The 15013-nt window shown below is 45.3% G+C and overlaps 1 protein-coding gene across 3 annotated transcripts in view; it reads left to right on the top strand.

Moving 5' to 3' along the window:
* Window positions 1-13558, top strand: part of LOC112235683 (transcriptional coactivator YAP1) — a 50894-nt gene extending 37336 nt beyond the window's left edge. The window contains exons 5-8 of one of the 3 annotated variants that reach the window (XM_042309396.1): window positions 6672-6826; window positions 8724-8812; window positions 8923-9023; window positions 12455-13558. In XM_042309396.1, the coding sequence (XP_042165330.1) occupies window positions 6672-6826; window positions 8724-8812; window positions 8923-9023; window positions 12455-12603 (494 nt within the window). In that variant the 3' untranslated portion in view covers window positions 12604-13558. Of the gene's footprint in view, window positions 1-6671; window positions 6827-8723; window positions 8813-8922; window positions 9024-9153; window positions 9203-12454 lie in introns of those variants that run through there. The other 2 variants (XM_042309398.1, XM_042309397.1) reach the window with 2 other exon arrangements.
* Window positions 13559-15013: the final 1455 nt, after the last annotated feature.

Here is a 15013-nt window from a genome sequence, read left to right on the forward strand (position 1 = left end):
CAGACAGACAGACAGGGAAGGAGACAGACAGACAGGGAAGGAGAGAGACAGACAGACAGGGAAGGAGAGAGACAGACAGACAGACAGGGAAGGAGACAGACAGACAGACAGACAGGGAGGAGAGAGACAGACAGACAGACAGGGAAGAGACAGACAGACAGACACAGGAAGGAGACAGACAGACAGGGAAGGAGAGAGACAGACAGACAGGGAAGGAGACAGACAGACAGACAGACAGGGAAGAGACAGACAGACAGGGAAGGAGACAGACAGACAGGGAAGGAGACAGACAGACAGACAGGGAAGAGAGAGACAGACAGACAGACAGACAGGGAAGGAGACAGACAGACAGGGACAAGGACAGACAGACAGACAGACAGACAGACAGAAGAGAAGAGAGAGACAGACAGACAGACAGGGAAGGAGAGAGACAGACAGACAGACAGGGAAGGAGACAGACAGACAGGGACAGACAGACACAGACAGGGAAGAGACAGACAGACAGGAAGACAGAGACAGACAGACAGGGAAGGAGACAGACAGACAGACAGGGGACAACAGAGACAGACAGACAGACAGACAGGGAAGAGACAGACAGACAGACAGGGAAGGAGAGACAGACAGACAGGGAAGGAGACAGACAGACAGGGAAGAGAGACAGACAGACAGACAGGGAAGAGAGACAGACAGACAGACAGACAGGGAAGGAGAGAGACAGACAGACAGACAGACAGGGAAGGGAAGGAGACAGACAGACAGGGAAGGAGACAGACAGACAGACACAGGAAGGAGACAGACAGACAGGGAAGAGAGACAGACAGACAGGGAAGGAGAGACAGACAGACAGGGAAGGAGACAGACAGACAGACAGGGAAGGGAGAGACAGACAGACAGACAGACAGACAGGGAAGGAGACAGACAGACAGACAGACAGACAGACAGACAGGAGAGACAGACAGACAGGGAAGGAGAGAGACAGACAGACAGACAGGGAAGGAGACAGACAGACAGACAGACAGACAGGGAAGAGACAGACAGACAGGGAAGAGACAGACAGACAGACAGGAAGGAGACAGACAGACAGGGAAGGAGACAGACAGACAGGGAAGGAGACAGACAGACAGACAGGGAAGAGAGAGACAGACAGACAGGGAAGGAGACAGACAGACAGACAGGGAAGAGACAGACAGGGAAGGGAAGACAGACAGACAGGGACAGACAGACAGACAGACAGGGAAGGAGAGAGACAGACAGACAGACAGGGAAGGAGACAGACAGACAGACAGGAAGGAGACAGACAGACAGGAAGGCAGACAGACAGGAGACAGAAGGAGACAGACAGACAGGGAAGGAGACAGACAGACAGACAGACAGGGAAGGAGACAGACAGACAGACAGACAGACAGGGAAGGAGACAGACAGACACAGGGAAGGACAGACAGACAGACAGACAGACAGGGAAGGAGACAGACAGACAGACAGACAGGGAAGGAGACAGACAGACAGACAAGGAAGGAGACAGACAGACAGGGAAGGGACAGACAGACAGGGACAGACAGGAGAGACAGACAGGGAAGAGAGAGACAGACAGGGAAGGAGACAGACAGACAGACAGGGAAGAGAGAGAGACAGACAGACAGGGAAGGAGACAGACAGACAGGGAAGGAGACAGACAGACAGGGAAGGAGACAGACAGACAGACAGGGAAGGAGACAGACAGACAGACAGGGAAGGAGACAGAGAGACAGACAGGGAAGAGAGACAGACAGGGAAGAGAGAGACAGACAGACAGGGAAGGAGACAGACAGACAGACAGGGAAGGAGAGAGACAGACAGACAGACAGACAGGAGACAGGGAGGAGACAGACAGACAGGGAAGGAGACAGACAGACAGACAGACAGGGAAGAGAGACAGACAGAGGGAAGGGAAGAGAGAGAGACAGACAGACAGACAGGGAAGGAGGGAGAGACAGACAGACAGACAGGGAAGGAGAGAGACAGACAGACAGACAGGGAAGGAGACAGACAGACAGGGAAGGAGAGAGACAGACAGGGAAGGAGAGAGACAGACAGACAGGGAAGAGAGAGACAGACAGACAGGGAAGGAGAGAGACAGACAGGGAAGAGAGAGAGACAGACAGGGAAGGAGAGAGACAGACAGACAGACAGGGAAGGAGAGAGACAGACAGGGAAAGAGACAGACAGACAGGGAAGGAGACAGACAGACAGACAGACACAGGGAAGGAGACAGACAGACAGAGGGAAGGAGACAGAGACAGACAGACAGACAGGGAAGAGAGAGAGACAGACAGGGAAGGAGACAGACAGACAGACAGGGAAGAGAGAGACAGACAGGGAAGGAAGAGAGAGACAGACAGACAGACAGGGAAGGAGAGACAGACAGACAGACAGGGATGGAGAGACAGACAGACAGACAGACAGGGAAGGAGACAGACAGACAGACAGACAGACAGACAGGGAAGAGAGACAGACAGACAGACAGGAAGGAGACAGACAGACAGGGAAGGAGAGAGACAGACAGACAGACAGACAGGGAAGGAGAGAGACAGACAGACAGACAGGAAGGAGAGAGACAGACAGACAGACAGGGAAGGAGAGAGACAGACAGACAGGGAAGGAGAGAGACAGACAGGGAAGGAGACAGACAGACAGACAGGGAAGGAGACAGACAGACAGACAGGGAAGGAGAGACAGACAGACAGACAGACAGGGAGGAGACAGACAGACACAGAAGGAGACAGACAGACAGACAGGGAAGGAGAGAGAGAGACAGACAGACAGGGAAGGAGAGACAGACAGACAGACAGACAGGGAAGGAGACAGACAGACAGACAGGGAAGGAGAGAGACAGACAGACAGACAGACAGACAGACAGGAAGGAGAGACAGACAGACAGGGAAGGAGAGAGACAGACAGACAGGGAAGAGAGACAGACAGACAGACAGACAGACAGGGAAGGAGACAGACAGACAGACAGACAGAAGGGACAGACAGACAGGGACAGGGAGAGAGACAGACAGACAGACAGGGAAGGAGAGAGACAGACAGAGAGAGACAGACAGACAGACAGACAGAGACAGACAGGGAAGGAGAGAGACAGACAGACAGGGAAGGAGACAGACAGACAGGGAACAGAGAGAGAGACAGACAGACAGACAGACAGGGAAGGAGACAGACAGAGAGACAGACAGGGATGGAGACAGACAGACAGACAGGGAAGGAGAGAGAGAGACAGACAGACAGACAGGGAAGGAGAGAGACAGACAGACAGACAGACAGGGAAGGAGAGAGACAGACAGACAGACAGACAGGGAAGGAGACAGACAGACAGACAGACAGACAGACAGGGAAGGAGACAGACAGACAGACAGACAGAGAAGGAGACAGACAGACAGACAGACAGAGAAGGAGACAGACAGACAGACAGACAGGGAAGGAGACAGACAGGGAAGGAGAGAGACAGACAGACAGACAGGGAAGGAGAGAGACAGACAGACAGGGAAGGAGAGAGACAGACAGACATACAGGGAAGGAGAGAGACAGACAGACATACAGGGAAGGAGAGAGACAGACAGACATACAGGGAAGGAGAGAGCAGACAGACATACAGGGAAGGAGAGAGACAGACAGACATACAGGGAAGGAGAGAGACAGACAGACATACAGGGAAGGAGAGAGACAGACAGACATACAGGGAAGGAGAGAGACAGACAGACATACAGGGAAGGAGAGAGACAGACAGACATACAGGGAAGGAGAGAGACAGACAGACAGACAGGGAAGGAGAGAGACAGACAGACAGACAGGGAAGGAGAGAGACAGACAGACAGACAGGGAAGGAGAGAGACAGACAGACAGAAATGGAAGGAGAGAGACAGACAGACAAACAGACAGGGAAGGAGAGAGACAGACAAACAGACAAACAGACATGGAAGGAGAGAGACAGACAAACAGACAAGGAAGGAGAGAGACAGACAAACAGACAAACAGACATGGAAGGAGAGAGACAGACAAACAGACAAACAGACATGGAAGGAGAGAGACAGACAAACAGACAAACAGACATGGAAGGAGAGAGACAGACAAACAGACATGGAAGGAGAGAGACAGACAAACAGACAGGGAAGGAGAGAGACAGACAAACAGACAAACAGACAAACAGACATGGAAGGAGAGAGACAGACAAACAGACAAACAGACATGGAAGGAGAGAGACAGACAAACAGACATGGAAGGAGAGAGACAGACAAACAGACATGGAAGGAGAGAGACAGACAGACAGACAGGGAAGGAGAGAGACAGACAGACAGACATGGAAGGAGAGAGACAGACATGGAAGGAGAGAGACAGACATGGAAGGAGAGAGACAGACAAACAGACAAACAGACATGGAAGGAGAGAGACAGACAAACAGACATGGAAGGAGAGAGACAGACAAACAGACAAACAGACATGGAAGGAGAGAGACAGACAAACAGACATGGAAGGAGAGAGACAGACAAACAGACATGGAAGGAGAGAGACAGACATGGAAGGAGAGAGACAGACAAACAGACAAACAGACATGGAAGGAGAGAGACAGACAAACAGACAAACAGACATGGAAGGAGAGAGACAGACAAACAGACATGGAAGGAGAGAGACAGACAAACAGACATGGAAGGAGAGAGACAGACAAACAGACATGGAAGGAGAGAGACAGACAAACAGACAAACAGACATGGAAGGAGAGAGACAGACAAACAGACAAACAGACATGGAAGGAGAGAGACAGACAAACAGACAAACAGACATGGAAGGAGAGAGACAGACAAACAGACAGGGAAGGAGAGAGACAGACAAACAGACATGGAAGGAGAGAGACAGACAAACAGACATGGAAGGAGAGAGACAGACAAACAGACATGGAAGGAGAGAGACAGACATGGAAGGAGAGACATGGAAGGAGACAGACAGACATGGAAGGAGAGAGACAGACAAACAGACAAACAGACATGGAAGGAGAGAGACAGACAAACAGACAAACAGACATGGAAGGAGAGAGACAGACAAACAGACATGGAAGGAGAGAGACAGACAAACAGACATGGAAGGAGAGAGACAGACAAACAGACATGGAAGGAGAGAGACGGGAGGGCGCAAGAAACGGAGGGAGTGAGAGACTGACGGGGGGGGGAGTGAGAGACGGAGGGAGGGAGGGAGGGAGCTAGAGACCGAAACAGAGAGGGAGAGTTGCCTCAAGGCCAGAGAGAACAGTCTGGTTAAACAGGAACAACTGGTAGATAAGACACTCCCTAACAGTCACACACACCCTGACCCTGTCTCCCTCTCTAACATTAACCCCTGACCCTGTCTCGCTCTCTAACATTAACCCCTGACCCTGTCTCCCTCTCTAACATTAACCCTGACCCCCTCTCTAACATTAACCCCTGACCCCCTCTCTAACATTAACCCCTGACCCTCTCTCTAACATTAACCCCTGACCCCTCTCTAACATTAACCCCTGACCCCTCTCTAACATTAACCCCTGACCCCCTCTCTAACATTAACCCCTGACCCCTCTCTAACATTAACCCCTGACCCCTCTAACATTAACCCCTGACCCCCTCTCTAACATTAACCCTGACCCCTCTCTAACATTAACCCCTGACCCCCTCTCTAACATTAACCCCTGACCCCCCTCTAACATTAACCCTGACCCCTCTCTAACATTAACCCCTGACCCCTCTCTAACATTAACCCCTGACCCCCTCTCTAACATTAACCCCTGACCCCCTCTCTAACATTAACCCCTGACCCCCTCTCTAACATTAACCCCTGACCCCCTCTCTAACATTAACCCCTGACCCCCTCTCTAACATTAACCCCTGACCCCTCTCTAACATTAACCCCTGACCCCTCTCTAACATTAACCCCTGACCCCTCTCTAACATTAACCCTGACCCCTCTAACATTAACCCCTGACCCCTCTCTAACATTAACCCCTGACCCCCCTCTAACATTAACCCCTGACCCCCTCTCTAACATTAACCCCTGACCCCTCTCTAACATTAACCCCTGACCCCCTCTCTAACATTAACCCCTCTCTCTAACATTAACCCCTGACCCCCTCTAACATTAACCCTGACCCCCTCTCTAACATTAACCCCTGACCCCCTCTCTAACATTAACCCCTGACCCCCTCTAACATTAACCCCTGACCCCCTCTCTAACATTAACCCCTGACCCTGTCCCTCTCTAACATTAACCCCTGACCCCCTCTCTAACATGACCCTCTAACCCCTGACCCCCTCTCTAACATTAACCCCTGACCCCCTCTCTAACATTAACCCCTGACCCCCTCTCTAACATTAACCCCTGACCCCCCTCTCTAACATTAACCCCTGACCCCCCTCTCTAACATTAACCCCTGACCCCTCTAACATTAACCCCTGACCCTGTCTCCCTCTCTAACATTAACCCCTGACCCTGTCTCCCTCTCTAACATTAACCCCTGACCCTGTCTCCCTCTCTAACATTAACCCCTGACCCTGTCTCCCTCTCTAACATTAACCCCTGACCCTGTCTCACTCTCTAACATTAACCCCTGACCATGTCTCCCTCCCTGACCCTGTCTCCCTCCCTAACCTCTGACCCTGTCCTCCCTCCAGTCCAGAGTGCTGTAGCCCAGGTGAAGCCCTCAACCCTGACCTCTGATCCGGTTGGCATTGCGACAGTGGTAACCAAGCGCAGGCAGCAGCTGCAGGTGGAGAAGGACAGGCTGAGGCGTAAACAACAGGACCTGGCCCGTCCAATCAGAGTACAGGTCAGGGGTCAAACACACTGGAATACATATGGATATTATGTTCTATACTGTGCCTTCAGAAAGTATTCACACCCCTTGACTTACCACATTTTATTACAAAGTGGGTTTAAAATGCATTTCATTGTCTTTAAAAAAAGTTATGTCAACAATCTACACAAAATACTCTGTCAAAGTGGAACAAAAATTCGAACATTTGTAAAACATTTATGAAAAATAAAACACTTATATATACACACTATATATACAAATGTATGTGGACACCCCTTCAAAACAGTGGATTTGGCTATTTCAGCCACACCTGGTACTGACAGGTGTATACAATTGAGCACACAGCCATGCAATCTCCATAGACAAACATTGGCCAAACCCAGATATGTCCGTCGGACTGCCAGAGGCAATTTGGAACTCGGTAGTGAGTGTTGCAACTGAGGACAGATGATTTTACACGCCACACACTTCAGCGGTCCTGTCCTGTGAGCTTATGTGGCCTACGGCTGAGCTGTTGCTCCGAGATGTTTCCACTTCACAATAACAGCGCTAATAACTGACGGGGCAGCTCTAGTAGGGCCAAAATTTGAAGAACTGACTTGTTGGAAAGGTGGCATCCTAAGACGGTGCCATTTTGAAAGTCACTGAGCTCTTCAGTAAGGCCATTCTACATTCAAAATGGCACCGTCTTAGGATGCCACCTTTCCAACAAGTCAGTTCTTCAAAGTCCGGTGGAAATTTGTCCTTTGGTCTGGAGTCCAAATTGAAGATTTTTGGTTCCAACCGCCGTGTCTTTGTAAGACGCGGTGTGGGTGAACGGATTATTACATTTAAAAAAACTGTTATTTCACCTTTATTTAACCAGGTAGGCCAGTTGCTGGAGTGCTGCAGAGATGGTTGTCCTTCTGGTTCTCCCATTTCCACAGAACTCTGGTAGAGTGGCCAGAAACTGTCAGAGTGACCATTGTGTTCTTGGACACCTCCCGAACCAAGGCCCTTCTCCCTTGATTGCTCAGTTTGGCTGGGTGTTCAGCTCTAGGAAGAGTCTTGGTGGTTCCAAACTACTTTCATTTAAGAATGATGAAGGCCACTGTGTTCTTAGGGACCTTCAATGCTGCAAAACAAATGTGGTACCCTACCCTTCCCCAGATCGGGGCGGCAGGTAGCCTAGTGGTTAGAGAGTTGGGCCAGTAACCGAAAGGTTGCTAGATCGAATCCCTGAGCTGACAAGGTAAAAATCTGTTGTTCTGCCCCTGAACAAGGCGGTTAACCCACTGTTCCTAGGCCGTCATTGAAAATAAGAATTTGTTCTTAACTGACTTGCTTAGTGAAATAAAGGTAAACACAATCGACACAATCCAGTCTCAGAGCTCTATATACAATTCCTTCGACCTCATGGCTTGGTTTTTGCTCTGACATGCACTGTCAACTGTGGGATCTTAAATAGACAGGTGTGTGTCTTTCCAAATCATGTCCAATTAATTGAATTTACCACAAGTGAACTCTAATCAAGTTGTAGAAACATCAAGGATGATCAATGGAAACAGGATGCACCTGAGCTCAATTTCGTGTCTGATAGCAAAGGTCTGAATACTTATGTAAATAAGTAATACATTTGCAAAAATGTCTTAAAACCTGTTTTCACTTTGTCATTATGGAGGTATTGTGGGTAGATTGATGAAGGAAAATAATGATTATAATCAATTTTAGAATTTAGCTATAACAACAAAATGAATACTTTCAGAATGCACTGTATATGTGTGTGTAAATATGTTGGGTGTTATTTATTTAAAATGTATGTTTTTATTGTAACAGCAAAGTACCAGCAGAGTTTTTAATATTAGTTGTTTTTACAGAACCAATAATAATAATGCTGGAAGTAAAATAGTAATAAATAATCAATAAATAGTGTAACCCGTGTCAGGATGTGGCGGTGAGGAGTGGACTGGAGCATGATGGGAAAATGAGGAACAACCATGTAGACCCCGCCCTCAACGGGTGAGCCTGTCTGTCTTAGTGTCTGTGTGCATGTGGAGGTATACGCTTCCAAAACAAATGTGTGCATTTTAGCCAATATTACAACTGTGTGTGTTGGTCACTGCTTGTAGGGCCCACTCCCGTAACCAGAGTACTGACAGTGGTCTGAGTGTCAGCAGCTTCACACGGACACCTGATGACCTGCTGAACACTGTGGAACTCATGGATACAGGTAAGACACACACACACACACCTTGGTTTAAATTGGACTATTTTAAAGGGAAAATAACCTAATCAAATGTTATTTGTCACTTCGTAAACAACATGTGTAGACTAACAGTGAAATGCTCTGTATACAACAGGTGTGGACTAACAGGTGTGGACTAACAGTGAAATGCTCTGTATACAACAGGTGTGGACTAACAGGTGTAGACTAACAGGTGTAGACTAACAGTGAAATGCTCTGTATACAACAGGTGTAGACTAACAGTGAAATGCTCTGTATACAACAGGTGTAGACTAACAGTGAAATGCTCTGTATACAACAGGTGTAGACTAACAGTGAAATGCTCTGTATACAACAGGTGTATACAACAGGTGTGGACTAACAGGTGTGGACTAACAGTGAAATGCTCTGTATACAACAGGTGTGGACTAACAGTGAAATGCTTGGTAAACATGTATATATAGTGACAGGTTACCATAGTCATATTAATATATAGTGACAGGTTACCATAGTCATATTAATATATACTGACAGGTTACCATAGTCATATTAATATATACTGACAGGTTACCATAGTCATATTAATATATACTGACAGGTTACCCTAGTCACATTAATATACACTGATAGGTTACCATATGTAACAGTATAACTTTAGACCGTCCCTTCGCCCATACCCGGGCGCGAACCAGGGACCTTCTGCATACATCAACAACAGTCACCCACGAAGCATCGTTACCCATCGCTCCACAAAAGCCGCGGCTCTTGCAGAGCAAGGGGAACCACTACTTCAAGGTCTGAGCAAGTGACGTCACCGATCGAAACACTATTTAGCGCGCACCGCTAACTAAGCTAGCCGTTTCACATCCGTTACACATAGTCACATTAATAGGTTACCATAGTCACATTAATATACATACTGACAGGTTACCATAGTCACATTAATATACATACTGACAGGTTACCATAGTCACATTAATATACATACTGACAGGTTACCATAGTCACATTAATATACATACTGACAGGTTACCATAGTCACATTAATATACATACTGACAGGTTACCATAGTCACATTAATATACATACTGACAGGTTACCATAGTCACATTAATATACACTGATAGTTACATTTTTATTTACTGACAGGTTACCATAGTTACATTAATATATACTGACACCTGGAGGTTACCATAGTCACATTTAATATTCACTGACAGGTTACCATAGTCACATTAATATTCACTGACAGGTTACCATAGTCACATTAATATACATACTGACAGGTTACCATAGTCACATTAATATACACTGACAGGTTACCATAGTCACATTATATATACTGACAGGTTACCATAGTCACATTAATATACATACTGACAGGTTACCATAGTCACATTAATATTCACTGACATGTTACCATAATATACACTGACAGGTTACCATAGTCACATTAATATACACTGACAGGTTACCATAGTCACATTAATATACATACTGACAGGTTACCATAGTCACATTAATATTCACTGACATGTTACCATAATATACACTGACAGGTTACCATAGTTACAATAATATATACTGACAGGTTACCATAGTCACATTAATATACACTGACAGGTTACCATAGTCACATTAATATATACTGACAGGTTACCATAGTCACATTAATATATACTGACAGGTTACCATAGTCACATTAATATATACTGACAGGTTACCATAGTCACATTAATATATACTGACAGGTTACCATAGTTACATTAATATATACTGACAGGTTACCATAGTCACATTAATATACACTGACAGGTTACCATAGTCACATTAATATATACTGACAGGTTACCATAGTCACATTAATATATACTGACAGGTTACCATAGTCACATTAATATATACTGACAGGTTACCATAGTTACATTAATATTCACTGACAGGTTACCATAGTTACAATAATATATACTGACAGGTTACCATAGTCACATTAATATACACTGATAGTTACATTTTTATTTACTGACAGGTTACCATAGTTACATTAATATATACTGACACCTGGAGGTTACCATAGTCACATTTAATATTCACTGACAGGTTACCATAGTCACATTAATATTCACTGACATGTTACCATAATATACACTGACAGGTTACCATAGTCACATTAATATACACTGACAGGTTACCATAGTCACATTAATATACACTGACAGGTTACCATAGTCACATTAATATATACTGACAGGTTACCATAGTCACATTAATATATACTGACAGGTTACCATAGTCACATTAATATAGGTTACTGACAGGTTACCATAGTCACATTAATATATACTGACAGGTTACCATAGTCACATTAATATATACTGACAGGTTACCATATAGTCAGGTTACATAGTCAATATATACTGACAGGTTACCATAGTCACATTAATATATACTGACAGGTTACCATAGTCACATTAATATATACTGACAGGTTACCATAGTTACAATAATATATACTGACAGGTTACCATAGTCACATTAATATACACTGACAGGTTACCATAGTCACATTAATATATACTGACAGGTTACCATAGTCACATTAATATATACTGACAGGTTACCATAGTCACATTAATATTCACTGACATGTTACCATAATATACACTGACAGGTTACCATAGTCACATTAATATACACTGACAGGTTACCATAGTCACATTAATATACACTGACAGGTTACCATAGTCACATTACTATATACTGACAGGTTACCATAGTCACATTAATATATACTGACAGGTTACCATAGTCACAATAATATACACTGACACCTGGAGGTTACCATAGTCACAATAATATACACTGAGTGTACAAAACATTAAGAACACTATTTCCATGACATAGACTGACCAGGTGAAAACTATGATCCCTTATTGAGGTCACTTGCTAAATCCACTTCAATCAGTGTAGATGAAGGGGAGGAGACAGGTTAAAGGAGGATTTTTAAGCCTTAAGACAATTGAGACAATGATTGTGTATGTGTGACATTCAGAGGGTGAATGCGCTAGACAAAATATTTAAGTGCCTTAGAAAAGGGTATGGTAGTAGGTGCCAGGCTGGGTTTTCCACACTCAACAGCTTCCTGTGTGTATCAAGAATGGTCCACCACCCAAAGGATATCCAGCCAACCGCACACAACTGTGGGAAGCATTTGTAGTCAACATAGGCCAGCATCCCTGTGGAAGGCTTTCCACACCTTGTAGTGTCCATTCCCTGACGATTTGAGGCTTTTTTGAGGGCAAAAGGGGGGTGCAACTCACTATTAGGAAGGTGTTGTGAATTTGTTGTACTCTGTGTAAATGAATGCACTCAATCTCTGGGGTTACATCTTGGAGCTCTAGCAACATCCTAATGACTGTATTATGTGCTGTGATAGGTGACTCTGGAGCAGGCCAGCCAATGGCATTCCTGGAGGCAGGCCCAGGGGTGTGCATGGCTACCGATGGGGAGGAGCTAATGCCCAGCATCCAGGAAGCCCTGAGCTCAGACCTCCTGAGTGACATGGATACTGTTCTCTGGTTATAGACACACACTATAGATACACACACACACATACACACTATAGTCACACACACTCACACAATATAGACACACACACTATAGCCATAGACACACACACACACACACACTGTGGACACACACACGCACACTATAGACACACCTACCTGGCTATAGACTCTACACGACAGTAGTACATAATGAACTGACTTGATGGGTTATAGACTACACAACAGGGAACGAGACTCAGACTCTGCCCCTCCACTTCCTCTCCTGGCTGTTACCTATCTTCCTTGAACTTAGCTGGCCACTGATTGGCTGGTTTCCCAGGATGTAACCCAGTAGACACTGTGGCCCTTGACGACAGGAGATAGAGCGATACATGATGTGACACTGTGGCCCTTGACGACTGGAGATAGGGAGATACATTATGTGGTACTGAAGAATGTGGCTAGTGTTTTCTTCCTCGATCTCTCCCTCTCCTCCCCTCTCCTCTTTATCCCTCTCTCCTTCCCCCTCTCCTCTCCCTCCTCATTTCTCCCTCCCTCCCTCCCTTTCACAGGAGAGAGAATCTTCAGTTTGCCTTTCATCCCTGTATACCTCACACCTGCCTTTCCCTTCCCATAAGTATGTATCTTTGTTAGTTATGCCTACATATATCAACAAACAATCTTCTTGTGGTACAATTTCTCAACGTGTTGTTTAACTTGCAGGCTGCTAAATTGTGAGGCATGAGAGATTAACAGAATATTCCTCCACATCAGCAGTTGTAATATAATTTACCAGTTATAACGTACATCCAGAGCCTTCATAAAGTATTCACACCCCTTGACTTATTCCACATTTTGTTGTGTTGCCATGTGGGAATAAAATGCATTTAATTGTCAACGATCTACACAACATACTCAGTAATGTCAAAGTGGAAGATTTTGACATTAGGTACATTTGAAGTTGGAAGTTTACATACCCTTAGGTTGGAGTCATTAAAACTTGTTTTTCAACCACTCCACAAATTTCTTTTTAACAAACTATAGTTTTGGCAAGTCGGTTAGGGAATCTACTTTATGCATGACACGTAATTTTTCCAACAATTGCTTACAGACAGATTATTTCACTTATTACTCACTGTGTCACAATTCCAGTGGGTCAGAAGTTTACCTACACTAAGTTGACTGCTTTTAAACAGCTTGGAAAATTCCAGAAAATGATGTCATGGCTTTTGAATCTTCTGATAGGCTAATTGACATCATTTGAGTCAATTGGAGAGCTTCTGATAGGCTAATTGACATAATTTGAGTCAATTGGGGGTGTACCTGTGGATGTATTTCAAGGCCTACCTTCAAACTCAGTGCCTCTTCGCTTGACATCATGGGAAAATTAAAATCAGCCAAGACCTCAGAAAAAAATTGTAGACCTTCACAAGCCTGGTTCATCCTTGGGAGCAATTTCCAAACGCCTGAAGGTACCACATTCATCTGTACAAACAATAGTACACAAGTATAAACACCATGGGACCACGCAGCCATCAAACCGCTCAGGAAGGAGACGCGTTCTGTCTCCTAGAGATTAATGTACTTTGGTGCAAAATGTGCAAATCAATCCCAGAACAACAGCAAAGGACCTTGTGAAGATGCTGGAGGAAACAGGTACAAAGTATCTATCCACAGTAAAATGAGTCCTATATCTATATAACCTGAAAGTCCGCTCAGCAAGGAAGAAGCCACTGCTCCAAAACCGCCATAAAAAAGCCAGACTATGGTTCCTCTGGTCTGATGAATCAAAAATAGAGCTGTTTGGCCATAATGACCATTGTTATGTTTGGGGGAAAAAGGGGTAGGCTTGCAAGCCGAAGAACACCATCCCAACCGTTAAGCACGGGGGTGGCAGCATCATGTTGTGGAGGTGCTTTGCTGCAGGAGGGACTGGTGCACTTCACAAAATATATGGCATCATGAGGCAGCAAAATTATGTGGATATATTGAAGCAACATCACAAGACATCAGTCAGGAAGTTAAAGCTTAGTTGCAAATGGGTCTTCCAAATGGACAATGACCCCAAGCATACTTCCAAAGTTGTGGCAAAATGGCTTAAGGACAACAAAGTCAAGGTATTGGAGTGGCCATCACAAAGCCCTGACCTCAATCCTATAGAAAATTTGTGGGCAGAACTGAAAAGGCGTGTGTGAGCGAGGAGGCCTACAAACCTGACTCCATTACACCAGCTCTGTCAGGAGGTTATGGGCCAAAATTCTTATTGTGGGAAGCTTGTGGAAGGCTACCTGAAACATTTGACCCAAGTTAAACATTTGACCCAAGTTAAACAAGGAAATGCTACCAAATACTAATTGAGTGTATGTAAACTTCTGGCCCTCTTGGAATGTGATGAAAGAAATAAAAGCTGAAATAAATCATTCTTTCTACTATTATTCTGACATTTC

Source organism: Oncorhynchus tshawytscha, linkage group LG30 (genome assembly GCF_018296145.1).
Source record: "Oncorhynchus tshawytscha isolate Ot180627B linkage group LG30, Otsh_v2.0, whole genome shotgun sequence".
NCBI classification, from domain to species: domain Eukaryota; kingdom Metazoa; phylum Chordata; class Actinopteri; order Salmoniformes; family Salmonidae; genus Oncorhynchus; species Oncorhynchus tshawytscha.